The 24,572-nt window shown below is 37.2% G+C and overlaps 1 protein-coding gene across 3 annotated transcripts; it reads left to right on the plus strand.

The window, feature by feature from the left end:
* The first annotated feature begins 7,713 nt into the window (after positions 1–7,713).
* Positions 7,714–16,595, plus strand: LOC105054988 (autophagy-related protein 8f). 3 transcript variants are annotated; one of them, XM_073246581.1, is made up of 6 exons: positions 7,714–7,769; positions 8,370–8,411; positions 8,499–8,554; positions 15,439–15,491; positions 16,025–16,143; positions 16,232–16,595. In XM_073246581.1, the coding sequence occupies exons 2-6, from the start codon at positions 8,375–8,377 to the stop codon at positions 16,333–16,335; spliced, it is 369 nt and encodes a 122-aa protein (XP_073102682.1). In that variant the 5' UTR covers positions 7,714–7,769; positions 8,370–8,374; the 3' UTR covers positions 16,336–16,595. The 3 variants fall into 3 exon arrangements, with proteins under 3 accessions (XP_073102682.1, XP_073102683.1, XP_073102681.1); XM_073246582.1 differs by having other exon boundaries at positions 7,741–7,822; XM_073246580.1 differs by lacking the exon at positions 7,714–7,769 and adding an exon at positions 7,798–8,002.
* The last annotated feature ends 7,977 nt before the right edge of the window (positions 16,596–24,572 follow it).

The following is a 24,572-nucleotide window of genomic DNA, read 5'->3' on the forward strand; positions in this document are numbered from 1 at the left end:
GCCCTGGACTGCTTTGGATACTGACCCACGGCCACAATCAGAGCTATCATTCCCTCCGTCGGAACGGCGTCACCGGTAAATCCTATCAAGGGGGAGCAAATCGGTCTCAGATGACCGCCAAGAGCGAACATCCTTGAAAAGGCATCGTAGAACAAGATGTCGGTCGAACTTCCGTTGTCGACGAGAATGCGACAGACGTCGTAATTCGCTATATTCAGAGAAACTACGACCGCGTCATTATGAGGGAATTGGACTCCCTGGGTGTCTTCTTCGGTAAAAGTTATGGGTTCTTCAACTTTTTGCCACTTGGGGGATGCAGCTGGTATGTTGGTTGCCTTCTGTCGGGATTCCCCCGAGATGGCATTGACGGAATCCGACAGGGGCCGATCATCCGACCACTCCTTATCGGCGACCATAGCCGGAGGCGGTTGTGCAAAGGCCTCATGAGAAGGCATCAGATGAGGGAAGGAGGAGTGGATGCCGGAAAAGATGGCCGGAAGTGGATCCGTTGAGCGCTCCTTTAAGAACAAGGGTACTGCGAAGGTTCACGCCCTTCCTCTAGCGCCAATCCTGTTGGTGCAAAAATCCGCTTGCGCCGGGGAAGCTGGAGTCGGAGAAGTCGCGGTCGCCGTCGGGACCTACAAGGGAAGTCTAAACCGGAGGTGGTGTTGCTCCGGCAAGACCCTCCGACGCTCAAGTCAGTTCTCTGCCTCAACAAGAATGGAGCGCTCGAACGGAGAATTTAGCAGAGTTTTGAGATAAGAAAATGAGCTTATAGAATAACGTATCTGGGTCCCCCTTTTATAGGCGGAGGAGGTAACGGATTGATGGCGACGTTCGTAACCGTCTGGTAGTGGGCCGCCCGTAGTCAGGGGGACTTTATTGCGAAGGGTAGTGGAGCGGGATCGTGGCTATCGCCGTAGCTCGCCACGTGGAACCAGTTGCGAGGAGTGGAGCAGAATCGCGGCCGTTATTGCGGCCTGCCATGAAGTAGTGGAGTCACGCAGCACCTGCCGTAGGGAGCGGAGCAGAATCATGACCGTTGATACAGCCTGTCAGAGAGTAATGGGGTCGCGCAGGGTCCGCCGCGGAGAGTGGAGCAGGGCTGCGACCGTTACTGTGGCCTGTCAGGGGTGATGGAGCAGTGCGGGATCCGTTGTAGGAAGTGGAGCAGGGCCGCCAAGGGGCGCAGATCTATCGGCTGAAGCTCGGCAGCGGTCGGAGTCCGGCCTCTGTAGGAATCCGGGCGGAGTCTTCCTGTAATCAAAGTTAAAGGTGAGGCCCGGCTCCCGTAGGAGTCCGGACGGGGTTTACCAGCAGTTGACGTTGAGGACGGAGCCCGGCTCCCGTAGGAGTCCGGACGGAGTCTGCTTGCGGTCGTAGTTGTCGGCGGAGTCTGGCTCCCGTAGGAGTCCGGACGCAGTCTGTTTTGCAGCCGTTGGAGTTGAGGGCGAAGTCCGGCTCCCGTAGGAGTCCGGATGAAGCTTGCCAGCAGTTGACGTTGAGGACGGAGCCCGGCTCCCGTAGGAGTCCGGGCGGAGTCTGCTTGTGGTCGGAGTTGTCGGCGGAGTCCGGCTCCCGTAGGAGTCCGGACGCAGTCTGTTTTGCAGCCGTTGGAGTCGAGGGCGAAGTCCGGCTCCCGTAGGAGTCCGGACGAAGCTTGCGAGTAGTTGACGTTGAGGACGGAGTCCGGCTCCCGTAGGAGTCCGGACGGAGTCTGCTTGTGGTCGGAGTTGTCGGCAGAGTCCGGCTCCCGTAGGAGTCCGGACGCAGTCTGTTTTGCAGCCGTTGGAGTCGAGGACGAAGTCCGGCTCCCGTAGGAGTCCGGACGAAGCTTGCCAGCAGTTGACGTTGAGGACGGAGCCCGACTCCCGTAGGAGTCCGGGCGGAGTCTGCTTGTGGTCGGAGTTGTCGGCGGAGTCCGGCTCCCGTAGGAGTCCGGACGCAGTCTGTTTTGCAGCCGTTGGAGTCGAGGGCGAAGTCCGGCTCCCGTAGGAGTCCGGACGAAGCTTGCGAGTAGTTGACGTTGAGGACGGAGCCCGGCTCCCGTAGGAGTCCGGGCGGAGTGCTTGTGGTCGGAGTTGTCGGCGGAGTCCGGCTCCCGTAGGAGTCCGGACGCAGTCTGTTTTGCAGCCGTTGGAGTCGAGGGCGAAGTCCGGCTCCCGTAGGAGTCCGGACGAAGCTTGCCTTAAAGGTCGGCCTTGCTGGCGGAGTTGTGGATTCTGTTGAGGACTTCGGCTGGGGGTATTTTATACCCAACAATAATTTAGAAGCATCACTTTAAATGCTCGAAAGTTATGCAAGTATAAGTTGAAGCCAAATACAATAAATCTACTCTCTTTTACTAAAAAAATAAAAAATTTACTTTTTAGTTATGCTATTTTAATTATATATAATTAAACTACTACAAAATTTTTTGAACAACATTGGAACATCTCTAATCTTTTTCAATTTTTGCCTCCTTTGGCTAAGAGCAAAGGCTTTTTTTTTCTCATAAAAGGTGAGAGGAGATATTCTGCACCCTCCACCCTATACCCACCCGATCCCCACCTAGGGGGAAGGCTAAACTCCTAACTAAAAATTTTTCTCTTTACCACTCATATGGTAGCACAGTTGGTCGTGCATTGTTAATTCCATCTCTCATTTCTACGATTTGAGCCCATGAGAGTCGATTAAATGAGGGGATTAATTTTTCCAATGTTTGGACACCTGGGTGGTGAGATGGTATTTGAATCCTCTGATGCATGGATAGTGCTGGGGGTGATGTATTCATCTGTTCCACTTGAATATGGTGGGGAGATGCGGGAACATTTCTCCAGCGGATTGGGGGTTTTTTTGGTCACACCCAAAGAGGATAGCTACGCCGGTCCCCCCCCCTCAACCCATTTTCCTTATCAAAAAAATATTTTTTTCTCTTTTGTCCAAGAGCAAAGATATTTTTCTCCTCATAGAGAACTGAGAGGGGTTATTTTTCACACTTTATTTTATACTCATGTCATCCGGTTGAAGTCTAAGTTCTTAGATAGACTAGTATCCTTTGGAATAATCTCGAAAACTTGGATACAAACCTAGCTAGGGATGGGCTAGGCATATGATAAATGATGGAAAATAGTGCTCCCAATTTTCTAAGAGAAAAAAGATTTATTTTTAATAAAAAATATAGGGATTTTTATATACAAGAGTTAAAATAAGGATTGCTTTTATTTTCACTAATGGCCAAGATTGTACCATCCGAATTAAAATTTGGTGGTTGTCCACTAATAAAGATATACAAGTCGAAGTCTAGCATATAACCCAATAGAAAGCCAAAGAGCAAATTATTATCATATTTCTAATTGTTGCTACGAATCTCCGATGACTTGGTCAGCTAAAACTCGAGGTATTGCACTCGATTGCTTGATGACAAAAAATCTGCAAAATCAAGTTCGTTTGTCAGAAATTATCCAATGAGGGATCTTCCGATGCTTAAGTCAATCGGATAAAGAAAGTAGTTGAAAAGACCAAAATACGAGAGTCTAAAAATTTTGTAATTAGAAAACTTATCCAGTTCTCCTGCTTGCCACTTTATATAGGATGGAAAGTGCTATTACTATGTAACTTCCACCCCCTAGAATTTGGAACGTGGGTATTATTGTCCTTGGTGGACAGTTATCTTCTTAACTGCCATTAAGACCATGTAATGGGCAATCAACGGGAGATCGTCACACCCATAATTTTTCAAACATGGGGGAATTAACACCTACGTTGAATAACTGTCGCTTAATCTCTACGTCCTCGAGATCATGATATTTGGAGAGAACTCGACTAAATGTTCAGATGAACCTATATGTAGAACTTAGTCGGTGCAAAACCGATTTAGTCTTATTTCGTTGGTCAAAAATTAAGTTGGCTCGATCCGTTAAGTTGTACGTTCAGTCGGTAGAGAGATGAGGACAAACGTTAGTCGGATAAGCGACAAAGATTTACTCTAATATTAATGTATTTTTATATAGTTGAGTAGTCTAAAATGTATAGAGGTTAGCCATCGATCTCACTTGCAAAAAATTTAAATTCCTATATTTTTTGCCACTTAAAAAATGATGAAAAACTTTATAGCCTATACAAAGACATGCGAATTCTAAAATGTATTCTTTCATGATTAATTAAAAGTATCACCCTGAACATAGATCTAACAACAACGTGCTTAAAATCAAATATAATCTGGAATTGAACATATTTAATCTACTCATGGACTACTATTGAATTAGACCATTTAGTAGCTTGGATAGTTACAAAAATTTAACCTTAAATTTTAGTGTTAGAGTGAAATGTCTTATTATAGATTTGAATTTTATGGGATCAATAGAAACACCACACATAACCCTTCTAAAGAAAATATATAGGCCGGCTTCATTTCTTTCCTTTAACAGGATCGTTAAGAAATCTGTAAAATTTTACCTGTTCAAATGTATAAAAAGTATTTCACTAAGATAATATCCATAAAAAGTAATGGAATGGTGCATACTTCCTATTTGCAAATTTCTGAGATCTAAATTTAGGTGCTCAATCACCATACATAATTAACCACTGAAAAAAAGCTTGTTAGTACTATCCAAAAAAAAAAAAGAGTCATTAAGGATGGAAATGACATGATGCAATGGAAGTGAAAAATCTACCAAGTATGCTGATACTACTTGATAGAAGGTATAAATTGAGGACTACTGCATTATGTTTAGTTGCAGAATTGATATGGAGGATCAAAATAAAAAAAATATCTAGTTAATGGTTTTATCTTTCAGGATAAATATCTTTTGATATTTGGTTGGAGGAATTGGTGAAAGAGACAAGGGACGGAAATATGATGCACCTAATACATTTTGAATTTTAAAATTATCTTTTTTTTATTATAAAGATAAAATTACTCTACTAATTTTTTATATACATATTAGTGGAGGTATGTATAGGTTTGATTTGATCAGTTTAGGGGTAAAAATTAAAATTAAAATTTATTTCTTAAAATCAAAACATAATCAAATTAAAAATTTATTAAAGCTAAATGAAACTAAACCGAGAAATATGTTTCGATTTCGGTTTGACTTATTAAATTAAGGAGGTCTAATTTCAATTCGTTGTATTAGGTTAAGAAGATCTCGATGTTGCTTATTCATGATGGTTTTCTTAGAGATTTTATCTAAAAAATCTGTTTAAGATCTACAAGTCTCAGGGGAAAGGGAGAGTGAGAAAAAATTTCGATGGACCAAAGAAGGATTTTGGATGCTCTCTAATTTTCTGTTGGTATCAAACTCAACCTCTTTTTGTAAAATTTTTCATTTCAAGAATCAAAAGAAAGGGACTTAGATAGGAAGTAAAGTAATCAATTAGAAAGAGAAAAAAATACTAAAGAAATAAATAGAAAAGAAAATGACAATAATATGATTAGAGAAGAATAGGGCTTGAAAAAAGATGACACCCTACAAGATATGAGAGGGGTGTCTCTTTTATGCATTGTGATTGCTCTGGCTATAGAAAATGATTCGATTGTCTTGTCATCTTTGGATTAGCAAGATGAGAAGGCTTCAATGGCTGCAATAGTGAAGAGAAAAAGAGAGGTGGGATGAAGAGGGACTTGTGGTGTGAAAGAGAGAGAGGCCATTTTTTTTTTGTTTGGATTGGTTTCAAAAATTTAAGATCAAATGGAACCAATTTTTTTGAATTTTTTAAAATCAAAATAAGGTTGACTTTGAAAAAATTTAGCTTAAATTAAATTGAAGTGACTGATTCAGCTCAGGCTCATGATAATCGATTTTTTTTTACACACTTTTATATAAATAATAAATATTAAAAAAATAGGATATAATATTCCATCCTCTCTCCATAGATGGTATTATCCTTCAAGTGACAAGGATATCTCTTCACACATATAGCATAAGAAGAAAATTGAGCTATTCTGCCGACTAAAATGACTGTTTGCAAGATAGAAAATGGGGGTTATCTATATATTTATTTCTATCAAAATGTGGCCCTAATGAATGGTGAAGCAAGTTATAACAATCTAGCAGTGTTTGGATAAGGCTCCATTGAAAGTGAAAAGAAAAGAAAAAAAAAGCTAGATTTTGGCTATTTTGTTTATGCACATTTAGAGTCCTAAAATTTATTTTAGTTTTTATTTAAACCTAAATTAGAAAAAGGATTTGCTAGAAAGAGTTATTCAATAAAGTTTTAGTGAAATTAGGTAGCTTATAATAGAAGGAAAGATAACTAATTAACTACAGTTGGGACTTAGCAAAAAAGCAATGTGCTCTCTATTTTTTTTTTCCTATCAAAAAAAAAAAAAAAAAAAAATGTCCTGTGAGGCTTCAATTGCATGAGTCTAGAAGTTCTTCTCATATATAGTAAAATAACAGATATAGTATAAGTAGATCATCGAATTCCTTCATTGTGGCACGGAGACCATCCAAACCATAAATAGATCCAAAAAATCTAGCTTTGCGTCAGTTGTTTCCCGACATGAGCGGCGCAATAGCCTGATGGTTGCACATCTTCTCCAAATTAAGAAAATTTTAAATTCAAATCTTGAAAGGTGTCCTTTCAAGTTAAATTATAAAAAATAATACATTTGGGGAGATGGCTTTCTCTTACTGCCCACAAAACCAATCATGGCCTTCCTTTTGCCCTCCTTATCGGCCTATTCTGGGGGTTTGCTCAGAAATCTTGGAAGCTGGCCTCATGATATCGGTATTGTTCCTGGTAACATTTTTCCTGCACATGGTTTGGCACTCGTGGCTTTAAAGTTGTTTGAATGTAGATAGGCTGAGCCCAAACAAAAGTTCTATAGGAAGCCACACAGCATTGATCAGAAGCCCAATGTTGCCCAAATTAGGTGGAACCTAAGTGTGACTGCCAATTATGAAATCCCCATCAATCGCCCTCGCAGCTATCCAGTCGGCAGCTTGATTGTCTTTGTAATAATTGTGGATTGCCTTCCGACGTTGATCACACCCTCTTTAGCATAGAATGCTCTTTAGTAAATGATTGGATGCCTATTTTCTTCAAGGACTTGAAAATATTCATGAGATAATAGTGGGAGAGTCTCCTCCAAGCCAAATTTTGTGTTTCTGCAACAACCGACTTGAGAGTACTTAAGCCCAATGATATCTTTTTATTCAGCTCCACAGGTTCGCGAACTAGGCAACAAATTTGAAAAAAAAATAAATGTGGAGATGTAATTTCAACCATTTCCATGTTGAAGCTGTGGAAAATTATAATTTCGATCACAATTTAATATTTTTTTTCTTTTATCAGCATGTATCAAATTTTATTTTTGGACGTACTGAGCTATGGTATGTGTGAAATTACATGTATGATTCTCTTCATTGGTGTCTTATTTATATATATAATACCAAAGCTTCGATGTCCGATTTTAACTGACAAGACTTTGCCTTGCATATTAGCTATCAGATATCTCATCATAATCTTTCAAAAATTTTATTAAATAAAGAAGTTTTCAACTTTCAATCTTCAACTAAATTTTTCATATCCAAAACTTATTTTAATTAGAATTAATCTTTTATAGTTACAAAGGCTAATAGGTAAAATTTTTGTAAACTCGATCTATATAGTACCTTTAAAAAACAACAATTTATCAATTTTCTCATGCTCTATTGTAAATAAAATTTTAACCATGCTGGAGTCCAGTCTTACGCAGTCCATGTAGATAAATACACGTGGGGTGGGCAGTGCGGTGGTTGCAGGACGCCGACTTTCACCCCAAAATAAACAAATCCAAACAAGTTAAGCTGTCCTCGTCTTCTTCGTCCCCTCCTCCTCCGATCTTTATCCAAACGTAACCTTTTATCATATAAATATAAATAATTGATTGATAAAAATATATAGAGGTATCTATATATATATGTATAATCTAAGCTTTCTCCTTTGCTTTAATCCCAAAAACGCTTCTTGACTTCTCCGCCTCTTTCCCCAACCTCTCTTTCGGTGGATTTTTTTTTCTCTCTATTTTTTGGTGGTAAGATTGTTTTCTCTTTCGAATTTAGAGAATAATCTTCTTGGACTTCCTTTCGTTTTTTTTTTTTTTTAATTCTCTTTTAACGATTCGGTTCTCTGTTTGATCAGTAGTTGGCTTCGCATCAAAACATTCTTTCTTTCTTTCTTTTTTTTTTTTTTTTCGGTTTTGGGTTTGCGCACTTTGGTTGATCACTAAGTTTTTTTTTTTTTTTTTTCAAAATTAGGGTTTTGTTTTGTTTTTGTTTTGTTTTGTTTTTGTTCTTTTCTATGGAGTTCTTGTCTTTTGGTTAGGTTGAATAAAAGGCGACATTTCTCCTCTTTTTCCCTTTTTTTTTTGATTTTTTTCTTTGTTTGTGGATTAATTGCAGGGTACATGGCGAGGAGTTCCTTCAAGCAAGATCATGACCTGGGTGTGTAACCGATGTCATGATGTAATTGTGTCTTTTTTTGCTTTTAATTGAATTTGATTTTCGTCTATAATTTTGTTGAATTTGCAGAGAAGAGACGGGCGGAGGCTGCTAGGATCAGGGAGAAATACCCGGATAGAATTCCTGTAAGGATTATTTTTTTTCTCCTATATGTTTCGCCCCGTATTTTTAGATTTCTCTATCACTTTGATTGTTTTGGTGGGTTGATTGCCTGCTTTCACAATTCTTCCTTCCTGTATGCTGGTTTTAGTAAAGGTTGAATTTTGAGACTCAGACTTATGGATTGTCGTAACTTTTTGATGTAAAATTCTATGTTAGGAGGTGAATATATTGGTCGATCACACATGGACTCTGTTATTCTTTTTCAGTAATAGTCGTGGTGTTGTCTGTAAAATAATCCTGTACTATACATATGTATGTATATGTGTATATATTCATTGTTATATGTAAAATAATCCCTTTTATTGGTCACGCTGTTTTTAGTCTAGTTTGGAAAAGGCATTGCATGTCAATGAATTACATAGTTTTGGTTCTATCAGTCCTCACTTCCACCATGAAGATTCTTACTGCTATCATATCTTTATAATTTTGACTTGCTGGTTGTGATTGTGGTCATGGGTTTGACCTCAAATAAGTTGAAGGAGCTGCATTGTTATGGTTATGCTCATGGCCATATATCATAATCACTTCAAAAGCACATCAAAACTACTTGGCAGTAAACGTAAAGATGAATATCAGATGATACTGAATTCTTGGTTGCATGATCATGTTTAATTTATGTTGATGGCATGTACACTCATTTAGCCAGTATGCAGACATGTCATTGATGTTTTTCAAGCTACATATGCCTTATTGAATGGGTATGCGGGTATCTTTCCTTATGGGAACAGAAGAATATACCTGTACCATTCACATGCACAGTTTTCTGTCTCGTTCTTTTCTTCTTTTGTTTGTGATACCATTTGAATTTTCTTTTACCTCTTTACCCTAAGTACATTATTGATTGTTCATACTAAAAAAGGGTGATTTAGTCGGAACTATTTACTATTTAGTACATTCTTATTGGTTGTCCAATCTCCCAGAGCATAAATTATATGAAGAAGTGATGTCTAGTGTATCTTGTGATTTGAGCAATTATTTATCAACACAAATTTTGATTCTTTGCTTGTTTACAACGAATATCCAATGTCAAGTATTTTTATGAAAAAGCTGATCCAGGAAAGCTAGGAAGTCGGTTGTAACTTCACACCAAATTAATATGCTTGTACCTTATTGAGTGATTACAGTTCTAATGATGTGGTTTATGGTCTGTGCTTCATGCTATTACCTTATCTATTATCACGACCATACATGGCCAAACAAATCAATATATGTTAATCGCAAATATTTATGACATCAATTCCTTAAAGATAGTGATGTTTGTTTGGGATAACGAGCCTCATACATAGAGCAGGTAAGAATACTGGTTGCTGCTGCAACAACCCCCTATTGAAAAATCTATCTAGATTTTTAACATCAACTTTTGCATCGGCTATGACTTGATGATGAGCTCTCGGAGAAGTGTAGTTTCAATTTTAAGTAGATCAAGAGCCAGCCTCAGTGAATTGATAGTGTAAATGAAAAGTCGTGGGCTTCTTAGGAGACCAAAATCTCAATATATTTCTTGAAAATCTGAGATGTAACTTATTTTATGAAAATCTACCGAGATATTTGTTTTGAATGATTAGGAAGCACATAGTCAAATGCTTTCATGTTTCACAGATGATTTTCCTCCTATAAGTTCAATTTTTATCATTTATATTGATCTCCTCCTATTTGTCATCGCATATGTTGTATGTAGTACCCAGAAGGTACTAGGTTTGATATTTCATATCTCTTGCTTTTTACAGTGATCCTGTGTATATTCGAAAAGAAATCGGCTTCGACTCTGTCCCTCCATGATCGAACCAATTTAGGTGGATTTTCTTTGATATGTACATGTGAATAAAAGTAACATGAAGGACAAGACGTTAAGTTATTCACACACACACACAATCAATGCTCAAAGGGCAAGTCGATTGTATGATAATACATTATAAAATTTTCTGCATTAAGGCTCAGAGCAACAAAAAATCCTTTGTCTGAAGGATATTATTAGTCACTTGAGATATAAGTGTATGTAATAGGATGTTGAAGAATCTTTCTTTGTCTATCACAAAGTCGCAGTTTAGTGCCCTTGTTACAACCCATGCATGCTAGTCCACACTTACTATATCATCAGGCAGATCTCAACATTTGACATTGAAAAAATTCTTAAAGCTTTTACCATTGGGAGCATTTTCAAGTTTCAACATATATTGTGTACAACCATTAAGTGACATTCTCATCGAGGGCTTGGTAACTTGCACTTGATGTTCTTCCAAACTTCTCATGGATTCTAAACTCCTTTGATGAAACATTGAAAGCTCCGTTCTCTCTCTTGCACTTGATGTTCCTCCTGACCTTCCATGGATTCTAAACTCTTTTAATGAAACATTGGGAATTCTGTTGTCACTACTCTTCCTATTCAGTCCCAAATTCAAGCATTCTGTTAGATGAGCTTGCTTAGATATAATTATTACTCATTCATGAATTGCTGTCCTGCTCAATACTGTGGAAATTTGCTGACTTGCTCCTGGTTTTGAGCACTGTCAACAACATCTACTAGTCGTTCACACAGGAGTTCCATGTGGTTTACATTAATTGATATGTAGGACCTTAATTAGAAATATGAATTATTTATTTTTTTCATCTTTTTTCCTTTTTTGTTAAATTCTGGTTAAAATTTATCAGTCCAAATAGTATCCTTATCAGTTGACTTGGTCAATTATGTAATGTCCAACAAGCTATTAACTGTATCTTGACTGGTTATCTAACATTCATCTAGCAGCATAGGTGACTCATTGCAGTTCTTTAGGTTGAAATGTGATCCCATGCATTTTGCTATAGAATTTCACAATTAGGTGGATATTTGTGGATTCTTTTTCTTAGCTAGGGATTTCTCTGGTTTTGACCTATAGATGGCATTAAATTGTTATTAGTATTTGACACATGGTGCACATGGTTTATTCAAGAGAAGATAGTGTTTGGTGGATGGTCTTGATCCCATTGATCTTTTTTTTTTTTTGATATTTTTGATAAATATTTTCCCAGTATAATCTCTTATTGCTACTCCTCTCCTTTTCAGTTATTTTATGCTGAATATGAAAGGGTATATTTATTCTAAAACTATATCATAGCATGATCAAGAGGTACAAAATAGATTGCTGTTGTCCACATGACTCATGAGTCTTGGTTCTTATATGGAGAAAAAAGTTGTGTCCATGGTCTGCCATACTGTCCCGTACCGGGACCATACACTATCTCGTACTATACGAAACTGCATACCAATACTATAATATGATGGTGCTGGTGTAGGGTTTAGTACCGAGATGGCAAACCTTGATTGTGTTTGTAGTCAAACTCAGGAAGTAGAGTTGTTTTCCGTATAATATTAGAGATATTTTGTACGTCTCTAGCAGGGGATGGAGACTCATGGGTCCCATCCCTTGGTGTTTTTCTTATAATGCTAGAGAGATATGAATGAAAAAGAAAACATTGTGAGTCTTCTAGAGTTTGACTAGATGCAAAGATCAACAATTCTGTTCTTGTTTAGTGACACCTTAGAGAAATCCTTGAAATCTAATTCTTCATATAGAATATGCTTAAATAAATTTTCAGACATAGGATGAATATATTGCTTGATATATGGTGAATACATCCTCAGATTACTTCTTAGCAAACAGGTTGCAATCTTCAAATCTTGATGTGCTTAACATTGTTCTTCAATGATTTAGATGTCCTTTACTTCTCTATGTAGATGACCCTTAGAGTTAGCTACCTGTATTGGCTGACTGCCAATCATGTGGACAGGGTAATGGGACAGAAGAGCAGAGAACAAGTTGGATCATTATTTCTTTCCTTAAAGGTCCAATCTCCAAAACAATTACCTAAAGCCATTAACTTGTTAGAGCCAATCATATCATTTACAATTCGAGGATGTCCATCCTGGCTTAGTTGTAAATAACATAGAATATTCTCTGCAGTTTAAAAACTCTTTTAGAAAATCATTTTAAGGGCATGTTTGGCAAAACCATACAAGGTCGGGCTGGATAGGTGAAGAAAACCATGTTGGGATAAGAAAAATGAGGAAGTTGGAGAACAGAGAGAGGAACTTCACGGGGATCGTGGCTCGATCCTGGCAAGATGAAGAAGTAAGACCTCTTGAGGTCTTTTTTTCATCCTGCAAGGATCTGATGCTACGTCCCTTCCATTCTCTCCTTTCCCCTCTTCTGCTCTCCTTTCCATGCCTCTCTCTGGCCTATCCTGCCAAATCTGGCAAGATCCATTGGGATTTTCCCAAACTGGCCCTAAGTGACCACTCTGTCTTTTTCAGTTTTCTCAGATAGGTCCTCCTATCATAAACATCCAATGGAGGTTCTTTGTGGTTCTTGTCATTGTCTGACAATTGGGCTTCGTGTCAGTCTGGCACTAACATTGGTGAAAATATTTTTAAAGAGGAAAGAATGTATAAAATGCCTTCAATTAAATTAATGATACTTCATCAGTGAGATGTGTTCTATTTAAATCACTTGTCTAATTACTATCATTGATTAATTGACAAAAAAATGTGGTGGCTATCGTTTTTTTGGATCTGTTGCTATGCATTCAAGACTTCTTCAGTCCAATCTTAACCTTAAAGTATGCTCAATATGGACCTCAAACATGGTCTGATAGATAGATAACAAGATTGCAATATTATATCGATAACCCTTAGCTTAAAGTAAAAATCTGCAGAAGTTAAACATGTATCTATAAATCTATATTCTTGAGTAAATGAGCAAATTTGGTGCATATTTTCTAATAGCCAATTCCTATCTCATAGGCTGTGCACATGCTAGCAACTAGATAAATAGAGATCCATATTGACCTGCAAAATGATGCTTTATTACTTGGAGAATAGTTGAGTGGTTAGTGGACCTTCAATAGAGATCTTCCCATGTTACCTATAACTGCAATATAAACTTTTCTGCTGTATGATTAGTGGACCTTGAAGCTTAACGGATACCCACATAACACAAATATTTATTTCTAATTTCATAGAATGGGGAATCCTAATTTTGTCAGGGGACAAGTTATAAATTTTATATCCATCTTGTGCCTGTATGGGTGCTGGCTCCATGGCTTCTTGTTAGCTAGTCTCCATCCACCCAGGGCCTCAAAAACATATATTTGTTAGTCGCGCATCTTTGTTGGAAATCTGATACAGTTTTATAGGAGTTACTCTTCCTTAGTGAAAGAAGGAACAGCATCAATACTCTATGAGCATTTCTGCTGGACTTTCTTAACCATCCTTTAAAGTTAGTGATTGGATGAAGATTTTTTTTGATGCCAATATTAAAATGTAGTTAGTAATTTATTGATGGAAAAATTTCTCGTTATTTTGTTGTGAATAATAATTGCTGGTAAATCATTGCAGTCTTCAAGGAATGAGTGATAAAAAAGATCCTTTAATTTGTAAAATGTGTGGAGTGATCATATTGGCTGCTGTTGCATATTCATACTTGAACCTTCAATGAGAATCATGTTCAGGAATTCTGAAAATCTGGATCTAAGCATGATGGGGTATATCGACATATAGTTCTGCATTATCAGAAGATACTCTTTCCCTCTCATTTTGTTGTAAATTTTCTATGTTGCATTGGAGAGTGATGTAAAAATGATCTTGGTAGAGGAAGTCGAATTTGCTGATGACATAGTATGTGTGATTGGAAAAACTATCTGTGTCATTTAGTCATGCATATGCATGTCTAATACACATGAGGCCCTCCAAAATGTAACACATGCCAGTATATCTACATATAGTGCTTCATCATGATAAGATATTATTTTCCTCGAATTTTTTCAAATGTTCGATGTTGCATTGGGGAGTTATGTAAAACACCTTGGTAGAGTGCATCGAATTTGCTGATGACATAGTATTTCTGGTTGGAAATACTACCTTTCTCATTTAGTAGGGCACAACTTTGTAACCCTATAAGGTAATACGTGTTATTAAGAGATTCTTGTCTATGAATTTGACAGAAAACTACTCTTTTTTTTAAAATGATAAAATGGATTATCAATGACCATAAAGCTGCAATGGTCTGAACTCACCTACCAGAAATTTAAATTAGTAAACCTTTCGCTTATAAATAATTAAACAACTCCTTGGCAAAGGAAGACATGATTAAACTGATAGCTTATGATGCATGCGAAATTACAAACTTCCCGATACTTATTTTTCAAGAAATTCACATCATATTTATGAATCTGCAACATTTGTACCTAAGTAGGAATACATGCCTAGATATGTGTAAAGTTGCAAGCATTTATATGGTTACCACTAATATCTTATATGAAGAGTTAAAAGTGAGAGTTACACAAAATGTCTCGGTATGTTGCACATTATGGTCCCCCAGAAAATGCCCTTTACAAGCACCACCCTCATCCCTAATAAATGCATAACAAGTCTTAACAAACCGAACTAAAGTAGTGAAATTTGTATGTTGAATAAATTGGCACATAAATCTTTATATCTCAAATTGTTTACCAGGATGGTGCTATCTTAGACACTCTGAAACTGGTTGGTGCTGGCAACCACAGTGTTGGAGCACTGACCATGATTGGAGAAAACTTTGCTAGGGGCAAATAGGACACAATTAACCAAAGTTGGTGGACTGGCTTAACCAAAACAAACTCAGTTTACTCAGAAAGAGCAAATTGATGCTTGAAAACCTAGCAAAAAGCAAGCGAACCTGCAAACCAGCTAAATATGTTCCGACCATCTTTATTAGACTGTGCTACCTGCTTGCTGTGTTCAATTCTGCATTGCAAGTTAGTAGATGCTGCTCATATTAGTTTCCTATCTTATTATCTCTCTTTATATTGAACCATATGTTATGATTCTAAGGTGATTGTGGAGAAAGCAGAAAGAAGTGATATTCCAAATATCGACAAGAAAAAGTAAGCATTGTTAAGTTAATTATGGCTTGGGTTTTTTCCTTTCATATCTTTACAGTCTGATCTTGACTTCTTTCTTTTTATCTACAAATTGCCAAATTCATTTCTTTTAAGGGTTTCCTTGTACTTTATCATTTATTTTCTAAATTGTTCATCATATGAGAAGAAAACATCATTCGTTTAGTAGCTGTTAGCTCCTAGTCCATGCATGTATTTACTGTGTTATGCTAGACATTTTCTTTCTAGCAAATTGCTATTGGAGTTACTCAAGCTGTATAGCAATCTTTGAAAGATAAACAGTTTATCCTTTACTCACTAGAACTTTGCCTTGTAACTCTGTTTATTTTGATACAAGTGTTTTGGTAATCTGGGAAAGAATTTCTTCAGTCATTTGTATTCAAAATGAGACCATTTAACTCTACAAACATGACAATTTGCTTAAGGAACTTGTGCTGAAAAGAAGGAACTTATCCCTCTGTGTTGATCTTGTTAATGATTAAATTGATTGCTTACATGCTCACAAATTGCAAATGCAGGTATTTGGTTCCAGCTGACTTGACTGTTGGGCAGTTTGTCTATGTCATTCGCAAGAGAATCAAATTAAGTGCAGAGAAGGCCATCTTCATATTCGTTGATAATGTGCTTCCACCTACAGGTGATTCTGCATGCACATGAGCAGCATGAAAATCATTCAGTTCAATACACATGGGCGGTAAAGCTGATATTTGTTTTGAATGTTTTAGGAGCTATAATGTCTACAATTTATGATGAGAAGAAAGATGAAGATGGGTTTCTTTACGTCACATACAGCGGAGAGAACACATTCGGGCTTGAGATTCTGGTCTAGACTCCCGACATGAATCATGAATAAAACAAAGAAAATCTGAAATGGTGCTCTGGACTTCATTCTCACTACATGAGCCTTTCACTCGTTCCCATGATTTCAGCTTTTCTTTCTCCACGTAAGCTTTTAAGGCCCATAAAAGAGTCACTCACCAGTTATAAATTGTACAGTGCATACTGTATTTAGCTTTCATGGAATTAAAACTACTCCAGACATCTGATTGATGATTTATATAATCTACTCCAATTTAAGTTGTTATTCAAGTTTTCTTCTCTTTTGTCTTGAAAAAAAAATTAACTTGTGCTGCTTGAATCTTCTTTGAGAGGGCATAATTGATGCAACCTTGAATTACTATTTATTTTTGTTGTTTCTCGTTGTTATGGTCGCATGTTTGTTGGAATTGATGGTTAAATTTACAGTAAAAACGAGGCATGCGTTGCTGTGTTTTTGGTGTTAAATAAGTTGGACAAAGTTTAAAAGGTATCGATGGAGGGGATCCTTTTCTTCTTGCATTCAGTTTCTGTTAAATCAATGAACTTGAGCTGGTTTGGACTTCAGAATGCCCGAAGTTGTTTTGTTTTCAGAAATGAGATTTGTTCTTCAGCTCTGGTTGCGAGATGGGCTGTCTGGCTGCCAATGGATTTATGTACTCAATTAAAAGTAATCTGGGACTCGGGGGGCATGTCTTCTTCCTGGATGTCTCCCTTGAGTAATAACCCTATCTTCTCTTGGGTACCCTCTTAACCCAGTAGGTTAAATGTGCTTTTCATGGATCTTGTGATACATCATGGGAATGATAGAGCGGGATTGGGTGTCCTTATTAGATATTTTGAAGGGTGTGTTTATGGCTGCTTCTGTTCGATACGCGGAGTGATGGTGATGAAAGGTAAGGATGCTTGCTGCTTGGGAGGAAATGAGTTATGTTATGGTTGCAGAAACCTTGGTGTGGAGCATATTGGATTGGAGGGTGATTCTTCGATGGTGATTTCATAGATCAAGTCATTGGTTTATGTAGCTTTCTTGGTTGCAGGGTGTTATTTATTTATTTTTTTTTAAAAAGAATTTAGGAACTCATTTATGCATCTTCAGGGAAGCTAATCAACAGGCCGACTGGATTGCTTGTTGGCCTAGCTCTGACAGGAGGATGTTCTGTGGATCTGTAATTATCCATTTCAGTCGCTCTTTTTTGGTAGGAATGGAGGGTCCAAAAGAAAAAATGAACTCAAAATGGATAATTATAAGCTATGGTTTTTTGTAAGAAAAGAGGATCAAAAAAAAAAAAAAAAACTTGAAATTTGGGCTGACAGTGGATCAAATACTAGCATATTTATATCCATATTTATTTTATTTGATGAATATAAATAATATTATTTAGATGTAAAAATTCATATCCATATTTATTTTCAACGAATACAATTCGAAAATTGAAAACATAATTATAAATTTACTGATTAAAGAGTTAAATATATTATTAAATAGATGATAAATCAAGTTAATAATATATTTATATGATTGTATATTTTATTTAAAAATTAATAAGTGTTATATAAAATTTTATAGGATTATATGCATATCTGGATATTCGAATAGGGATTGAATAATTGTCTATTCATATTTATATCTATTTTTTTTATAAATATGATTACGAATATGATTATGAATATAAATATTGATCAAAATTTTAAATTTTTATTTATATTTAAATTTATTTAAATATAAAAATAAATTCACCCGCACTCGGTAAATCTAAGCTATGTTGAGCTATTGAGAAGGGGAGTAAGCCTGTGTCTGAACAGCAGCCAAAACCCAAAACGCTTGGTTCTGATGTTTTTCCCAAAGAGAGCAATCTTCGTGGCTCGAACCCCACTTCACATAAGCTGGTTTGGAATCCACCGAACGGTTGACACGTTCTACCCCTTTTTCTTTTTACTTTTTTTTTTCCTTTGAAAGGGAGAAAATGCTGATCCCACGTGTGTTGGGTTTGTGTTTCTTCTAGCAGCTGCCTGCCCAGGGGTAAACCATCCGTGACTCCTCGAAAGAAGAACCGTACAAGCCATTGGGTCCAATTTAATGTTCATTAGTTATGTTGCAGGACGACCGGAGGGCAAAACTTGAAAAAAAAAAAAAAAAAAAAAAAACTGGAGTGAATCGGGACTCTACGGATTTTGTATTAGCTGCCAATTATAATTAGGTTTGATCATTTTGAATGGCTTCTGAAGTTTGAGATCAGAAATTATTCGAGCAGATATGTTCACAGATCCTGGTGGTGGCAGAATTTTGTTTTTTTGGTAGAAAATGAAGCACAAACTTGAATTCAAAAGGAAATGCTAATATAGAGTCTAACAGTTACATAGTAGAAAAAACACCCATACGGACTATACAAAAATAGGTAAACTCCAACCTTACCGATGCATAACAAGTACCAGATTATAAAGAAAAAGACGGCTCTGAACTCAAAAAAGGATAAAACAAGGTGATAATAATATTGGAACTCCATGGTCTCCCCATAGCTATAGATGTTGCCGAGTCCTTTGGAAACCTGCTGACTAAATGAGATGAGCAGAATTTTGTTTGAATTCAGTTTTTATACTGGTTGGGTTCTTGAGCCACGTATGGTATGCAGAGTAATGTAAGGAATAATTTTCTTAAACATTGTAATCAGATCTGTAAACTTTGATACTGAACTTATATCTTTAAATGGGGAGCCTTTGGCTCCAGGTTCTACCAAAAAAAAAAAAAAATTAATGTTCATTATTTTGTTTCACATTTCCGAAGAGTGAGAGCACACTGCAAATAAATTATTGTTCCACTTAATTACATTATATAGCAAGGCAAACTTTAGGTACCAATATAGCACAGAAATGGCTATCTGTGTTCGTGTCTTAACGCAAGATAATACCCAATATATTGCCCTCGCACCTGCTGCATCATGCGGCAAAAGGCCAACCTCTTGACGGTCCATGAAGAATCTCAAATGGGGTACTCGATTTGTTCTAATAATGCTTAGTTTTAGTTTTCGTGTGAGGAGAATACATCTTTTCTTCCCTCAGTAGAGATACAATGATACCATACCTTAGGCATTGGAAGGGTTGCCTGGTTATAAACATAGGTACATCCAGCCCATAAATATAATTTGCAGGAACTGTAATGTTCTTTATTTTGGAAAAATGTATGTGTTTTTGCTTGTATATTCTTGTCAACTTATAAGCTGCACATCTTGTAAATTAATCCCTTCCTTAATATAAATATTCAGTCGCTAAGATTGTTTCAACTATAATTTTGGACGGGTAAAAGCATACCTGTAAAATTATCATAGCACTCTTTTCTGAAGGTGGTAGGACGTTTACGCAAAGGTGAGAAGGATATTTTAAATTTTTACATCCAAATGGGCACTTTTCTATCTTTATATGGGACAAGTCGACCATGAATGCAATTACAGACATATACGTTCACATTTGGAGTCCTCACAGCATTCCTCTTGCAAAGGGAGTTACATTTCTGGGTCTATTATGTGTGTGCTTCCACTGCAAAGCTCTTACATTGGAGCGCCGGCCCGACAATGGACCGGGCGAGGCGGACCGGTCCACGCGCGGGGGAGCAGCGGGTTTTCCAAGGTCGCGAACCGGGTCAAATCGAGCGAGCCGACATCGGACGAAGCAGCTTCTCCTCTGCCGTATCTGCACCGAGATAAAAGTCGGTCGGTTTGGCGGCGCCGTTGGATCGCCAGAAATCCTTTAGGATCTCCGCGGGACCCACGCTAAGAATACACGTGTCATGGCAGTCACGTTGATGGGTACCAACAAGTGGGCGCCCATCTCCTGTCACCCGGCGTCAAGGAGGCAGGGAGGGACGCCGTCACCGTCCGAAAGGGCCAAGGCTCCTGGATGGGACCCACGTGGCCGCCCTTCTGTCGCCTCCTCGTTGTGTGGGCCCTTCTGCGCAACATGAAACATTTATTCGTGTTGGTCGGCTTGAGTACTCCACGTTTGACTAGAAAATTGTACGCTATAAAGACAAAAAATCTTGTCATTGGCCTATAAAGATTTTTTTTTTTTTTTTTTTTTTTTTTTTTTGGGAGAGATGGGTTTATAGAGGTTCGAAATCATGGTTTTAGCTTCTTTTCTTTTTTCTTTTTTCGTGCCCTCCTTTGTTTACTCTTTACTCTCATCAATATTTTCGTTTGTCAAATAAACAATATAAAATAATGAAGAAAGAATCATGGTCGTTAAAAAGATTGACTTAAAGTTTCTTAATTTTGCAATATAGAATTTTATGTAAACTTTTGACTAATAATTTCATATACTGCATTCTACATGTGATAAGTACAAGAGAAATTTTAACGAAAATAAGAAAGATTAATCATTCCTTTTAATTCTTTTTTGAAAGAAAAAATTAATCTATTTAAGTGGAGTATAGTGAAATTTTTGTGAAATTTTTGGCTTAATTGATGTTCTCCTATTTAACCCTTTTTGTTTTATATATTGATCTTTATTTGCTTGTTCTCATGTTCAAATGTGTTGTATTTATTTTGCAAAACAAAGTTATGTATGATCTAATGGATAGTATTTATTTTTTTTATACTTAAAATTTTCTATGATCAATAGATTATAAAATTATAAAATTAATTATCTATTCACTTAATTTCTTTAATTTTATGTCTGGTCAAGACCTGGCCATGAATGAGGTGATGTTCCAATGGTCTTGATCCACTTTCACTTGGAGAAGCTTTGTATTTGAGTGGTGCAACTTCATATATTTAGATGCAAATAGTCTATTTTGAGTAACTCTTCTATCTGTCCTACTTCTCTCTCTCAAGAAAGAAAAAAAAAAAAAAGAAAAAGAAAAGAAGAGGCATAGTCATTTTGGTTTTGGATTTAATTCATTTCCACCTATGAAAATGTGACATTCTAGAAGGATTACTATTGATACTCGGCTTTCCCAATAATACTTCAGTCTTCCTTAAACTCCTCTTTTTATTGAATAATGGGAAATGAACCATTATATTTCATTGAATCAAGGGAATTAAATAAGTAAACTATCAAATTTTGTTACGTAGTCAAGAAGAATTTTTATTAAATCCAAAAATAGCACAACTTGTTCATAAAATTTATAAACTTCATAACATATATTTCGTAGTTCAAATTCTTGTCTTAGAATAACCTTTAGTTTGCTTTCTGTGAAATTACCTAACATGAAAATATTTACGATTAAAATAAAATTTGATTGCATAGAACAGGCTTATAAGAAAATATTCTCAATATTAGGTACCCCGAGATCTAATCGAGGACTTTTCCTCTCGATAATTTATAATAGTTATAATTATGATGCTTGATTAAAGGATTACAATTTGAAATTCACTTTACACGACCATGATTAATTGTTTGGGATCTTCATCTTCTCTCTTATGTTTGTTAAATCACTCGATCTAATTGATATCACTTGCATATATGTTAACCTATAAATGAAATTAGTCATGCTATGATACGTAGATGGCTAGCTATTTATAAGTTTCCCGAGTAATGCATGCAAGTTTATTGTCACAACCCCTATCTTTTTCTGTAAATAAAAAAGCAAGTTTACTTTGAGCAAGTTTCCTTTATTTCTACATCCAAGTGGATATTTTAAGATACTTGCATGCATTTTAATTTGCATTAAATAACCAAGTGGGGCAAATATATGCAAGTAATCTTACTTTAATTTGATAAGTTTATTTTTGGTACATTACCTGATCCAGTGAAGTTCCCCAACCCATTCGTGGATGCGAGCAGGTTGGGCCGCTTTGGCTTGTCAAGAGTCAAAATTAAAGGGTTCCTTTGGTAGCAAGCTTGGACTTAGGCTTAGCTTAAGTCTAGCACCTTGCACATGTCCCACTTTGGGATCGCTCCGGCTTCTGTCTCTATTACTCAGTCGGGGTACGTTCCTGCTCTCTCCATCCATTGAGGACTTCTGGAAAGGGCAGGCAGACGAAGGAGTCAACTCTCTCTCTCTCTCTCTCTCTCTCTCATCACCCAAACATCCGCATGTTCTCCTATTGAGAATGCACCACCTCTTCACCTCATGAATCCCTGCATTTAATTCCTTTCTTTGCCTACAAATACTCCTGCCCTACTATGAACTCAACCCAAAAAAAGTCTCACAAAAAATCCAACATGTCCATCCACCACCTCTTCATCCTCCTGCTTCACCTTTCTCTTTGGCCATGCAACGGCCGCCATCTCCCCTTCATGGATTCCAGCAACTTATCTCATCACCCTCGCCAGGTTGGTGGCTGGTGCAATGACCCAAATTTAGTGTAACAAGGTCATCATTGTTATATTATGCTCTTCAAGCACTAAGTCTTACGTTAATTCTGGTTTAAATATTGTCATATTGATGAAGGTGGATCATGTGGAGCCAACCAAGTCCTCCTTAGGGAGAGACCAATCTTTCAAATTTGATCCAGTGAACAGACGTATCGTTTGGGAGATTCAGGGTCATGCAACTCTTGTTGAAAGGCCAAAGGATATACAAACCACTTCGGAGGATGTCGATGGCAAAAGAGGATCGGTATCGGCCCTCGATCAAATCCAATCTCATGACACTGATCCATTTCATGTGCCACACGAGAACCATGATGAGGAACATATTGGGTTTAACGTCGACTATGAGCCACCAAGAACACATCCTCCTTCTCACAACTGAAGCCAACCATTTCCATTCTCACTGGTAGCCCTGTCTTCTTTCTTCTCTATCCTCTATTACTGTGTAAAAAGGAGTGGAGTAGTTGTTTTACTTCAACAGAGACATGGAACATTTATGTTTCATGTACCTATTTATTATAGGCTTGTATTCAATACATATATGTGTTGCTTGGAGTTTGTTCTCATATATACTAGTGTGCATAATCGAGATTGTGCTTCGAATGACAGAAAATAGATATTTTCATTTCTGTCGTCTTTGTCAGTGCTCTATCGTAGACCATATTTCTTTGTCAGTGTTCTATTCAGATCATATATATTTCAATATTTTTTTTTTCTTCCCACATCTTTATTTCTAACACATATTTTTGTAACCTTAGCAGAAAGATAAAAGAAGGCAGAAATGTTAATGTATAATTAATTCTTTTTTCGTTAGTCATGATGTTCGGATGAGTTAAGAGTTCAGGCTCTGAAGCCACCAAATTAACAAATAACAAATAGATCAGCTATTTTGTTTTCCTTTTGAGAAGTTATGTGTGTCAAGGAGTTGGGGTAGATATAGAGAATTAATGCCTAGGAAATGGTAGCTTGAGCATAATTTGTGGCCCATATTTTACGACATGTCCTCATCGAGGGTAAGAAGTGCAAATGCTCGTTGCATGCTCTCATGCATTCATACCTTCAAGTTCCCATGCATGTGAACACATAGCAAGTATTGATTGCGGAGTGCTAGACTTGCAAACGCATGCAGGAGACCAAACACCCCTATCTTTTAAGACAGTGTCCACTTTTACTTCACTTAGTGCCATGGGTTACATCAATATATATTAGGTATGTACGTAAGTTTAGCATTTTCCCCACTGAATTACTAGCAAACCTAATGGTGAGCATGGATCCATGATAAATTCATGAGAAATGGAAGTCTACACTGCCGACATTAGTCAGTTTTACCAGATTAGGGGTTGCAGAATGTCCAGTACTAATTGGATGGTTGAGGTTCCTTGCAATTACCTTCTCTTGTGATTTAGACATTTTGTTGGAAAGGAAGAAGACATCTAGTAATATGTGGGCCAGGCGGTGGATGTAGAAGAGTGGTGGTTGCTTGCTCATTTATGAAGGCAGTCACCCCTAAGCTTTTATTGCTTTCTGTAATGGTTCATCTAGTGTTTTCTGAAAGGATGGAATTAGGGTTTCAGGTTGCAGAAACTTTTCCGGTACTTCCTACATTATGTAGCTCTGGCAAGCCGGATTTAGGAATAGTGGCAGAGAAGGCTTCATTAGTCCATTTTGAATAGTGTGGTCAGCTGATACCATCTTGCAGTTGCGACTAGGAATAGGAATGTTCTCTCCTGACGTTGTAGGGTCCAAAAATGATACTGTTCACTGATAAAAAATTTAGACTCATCTTCTTCTCTGGTCTCAATGAATTCAAATTCTTTCAGGGCTCGATTTTAGGGCTGACCCAAGTGGTGGTGTGGACTGTGGCAGGATCGATAATCTATGACAACTTATCGATTGCTAACATAGTTATTTTACTATAAAAAATTAATTTACCAAATAGTA

Source organism: Elaeis guineensis, chromosome 12, assembly GCF_000442705.2.
Source record: "Elaeis guineensis isolate ETL-2024a chromosome 12, EG11, whole genome shotgun sequence".
Classification (NCBI taxonomy): domain Eukaryota; kingdom Viridiplantae; phylum Streptophyta; class Magnoliopsida; order Arecales; family Arecaceae; genus Elaeis; species Elaeis guineensis.

What these genes read in the sequence shown, in the direction of transcription:
- LOC105054988 (XM_073246581.1), top strand. Translation starts at nt 8,375, where the DNA reads ATGGCGAGGAGTTCCTTCAAGCAAGATCATGACCTGG. An exon ending in CAAGCAAGATCATGACCTGG is followed by an intron (nt 8,412 to 8,498) that starts GTGTGTAACCGA and finishes TTGAATTTGCAG; the next exon opens with AGAAGAGACGGGCGGAGGCT. An exon ending in TAATGTGCTTCCACCTACAG is followed by an intron (nt 16,144 to 16,231) that starts GTGATTCTGCAT and finishes TGAATGTTTTAG; the next exon opens with GAGCTATAATGTCTACAATT.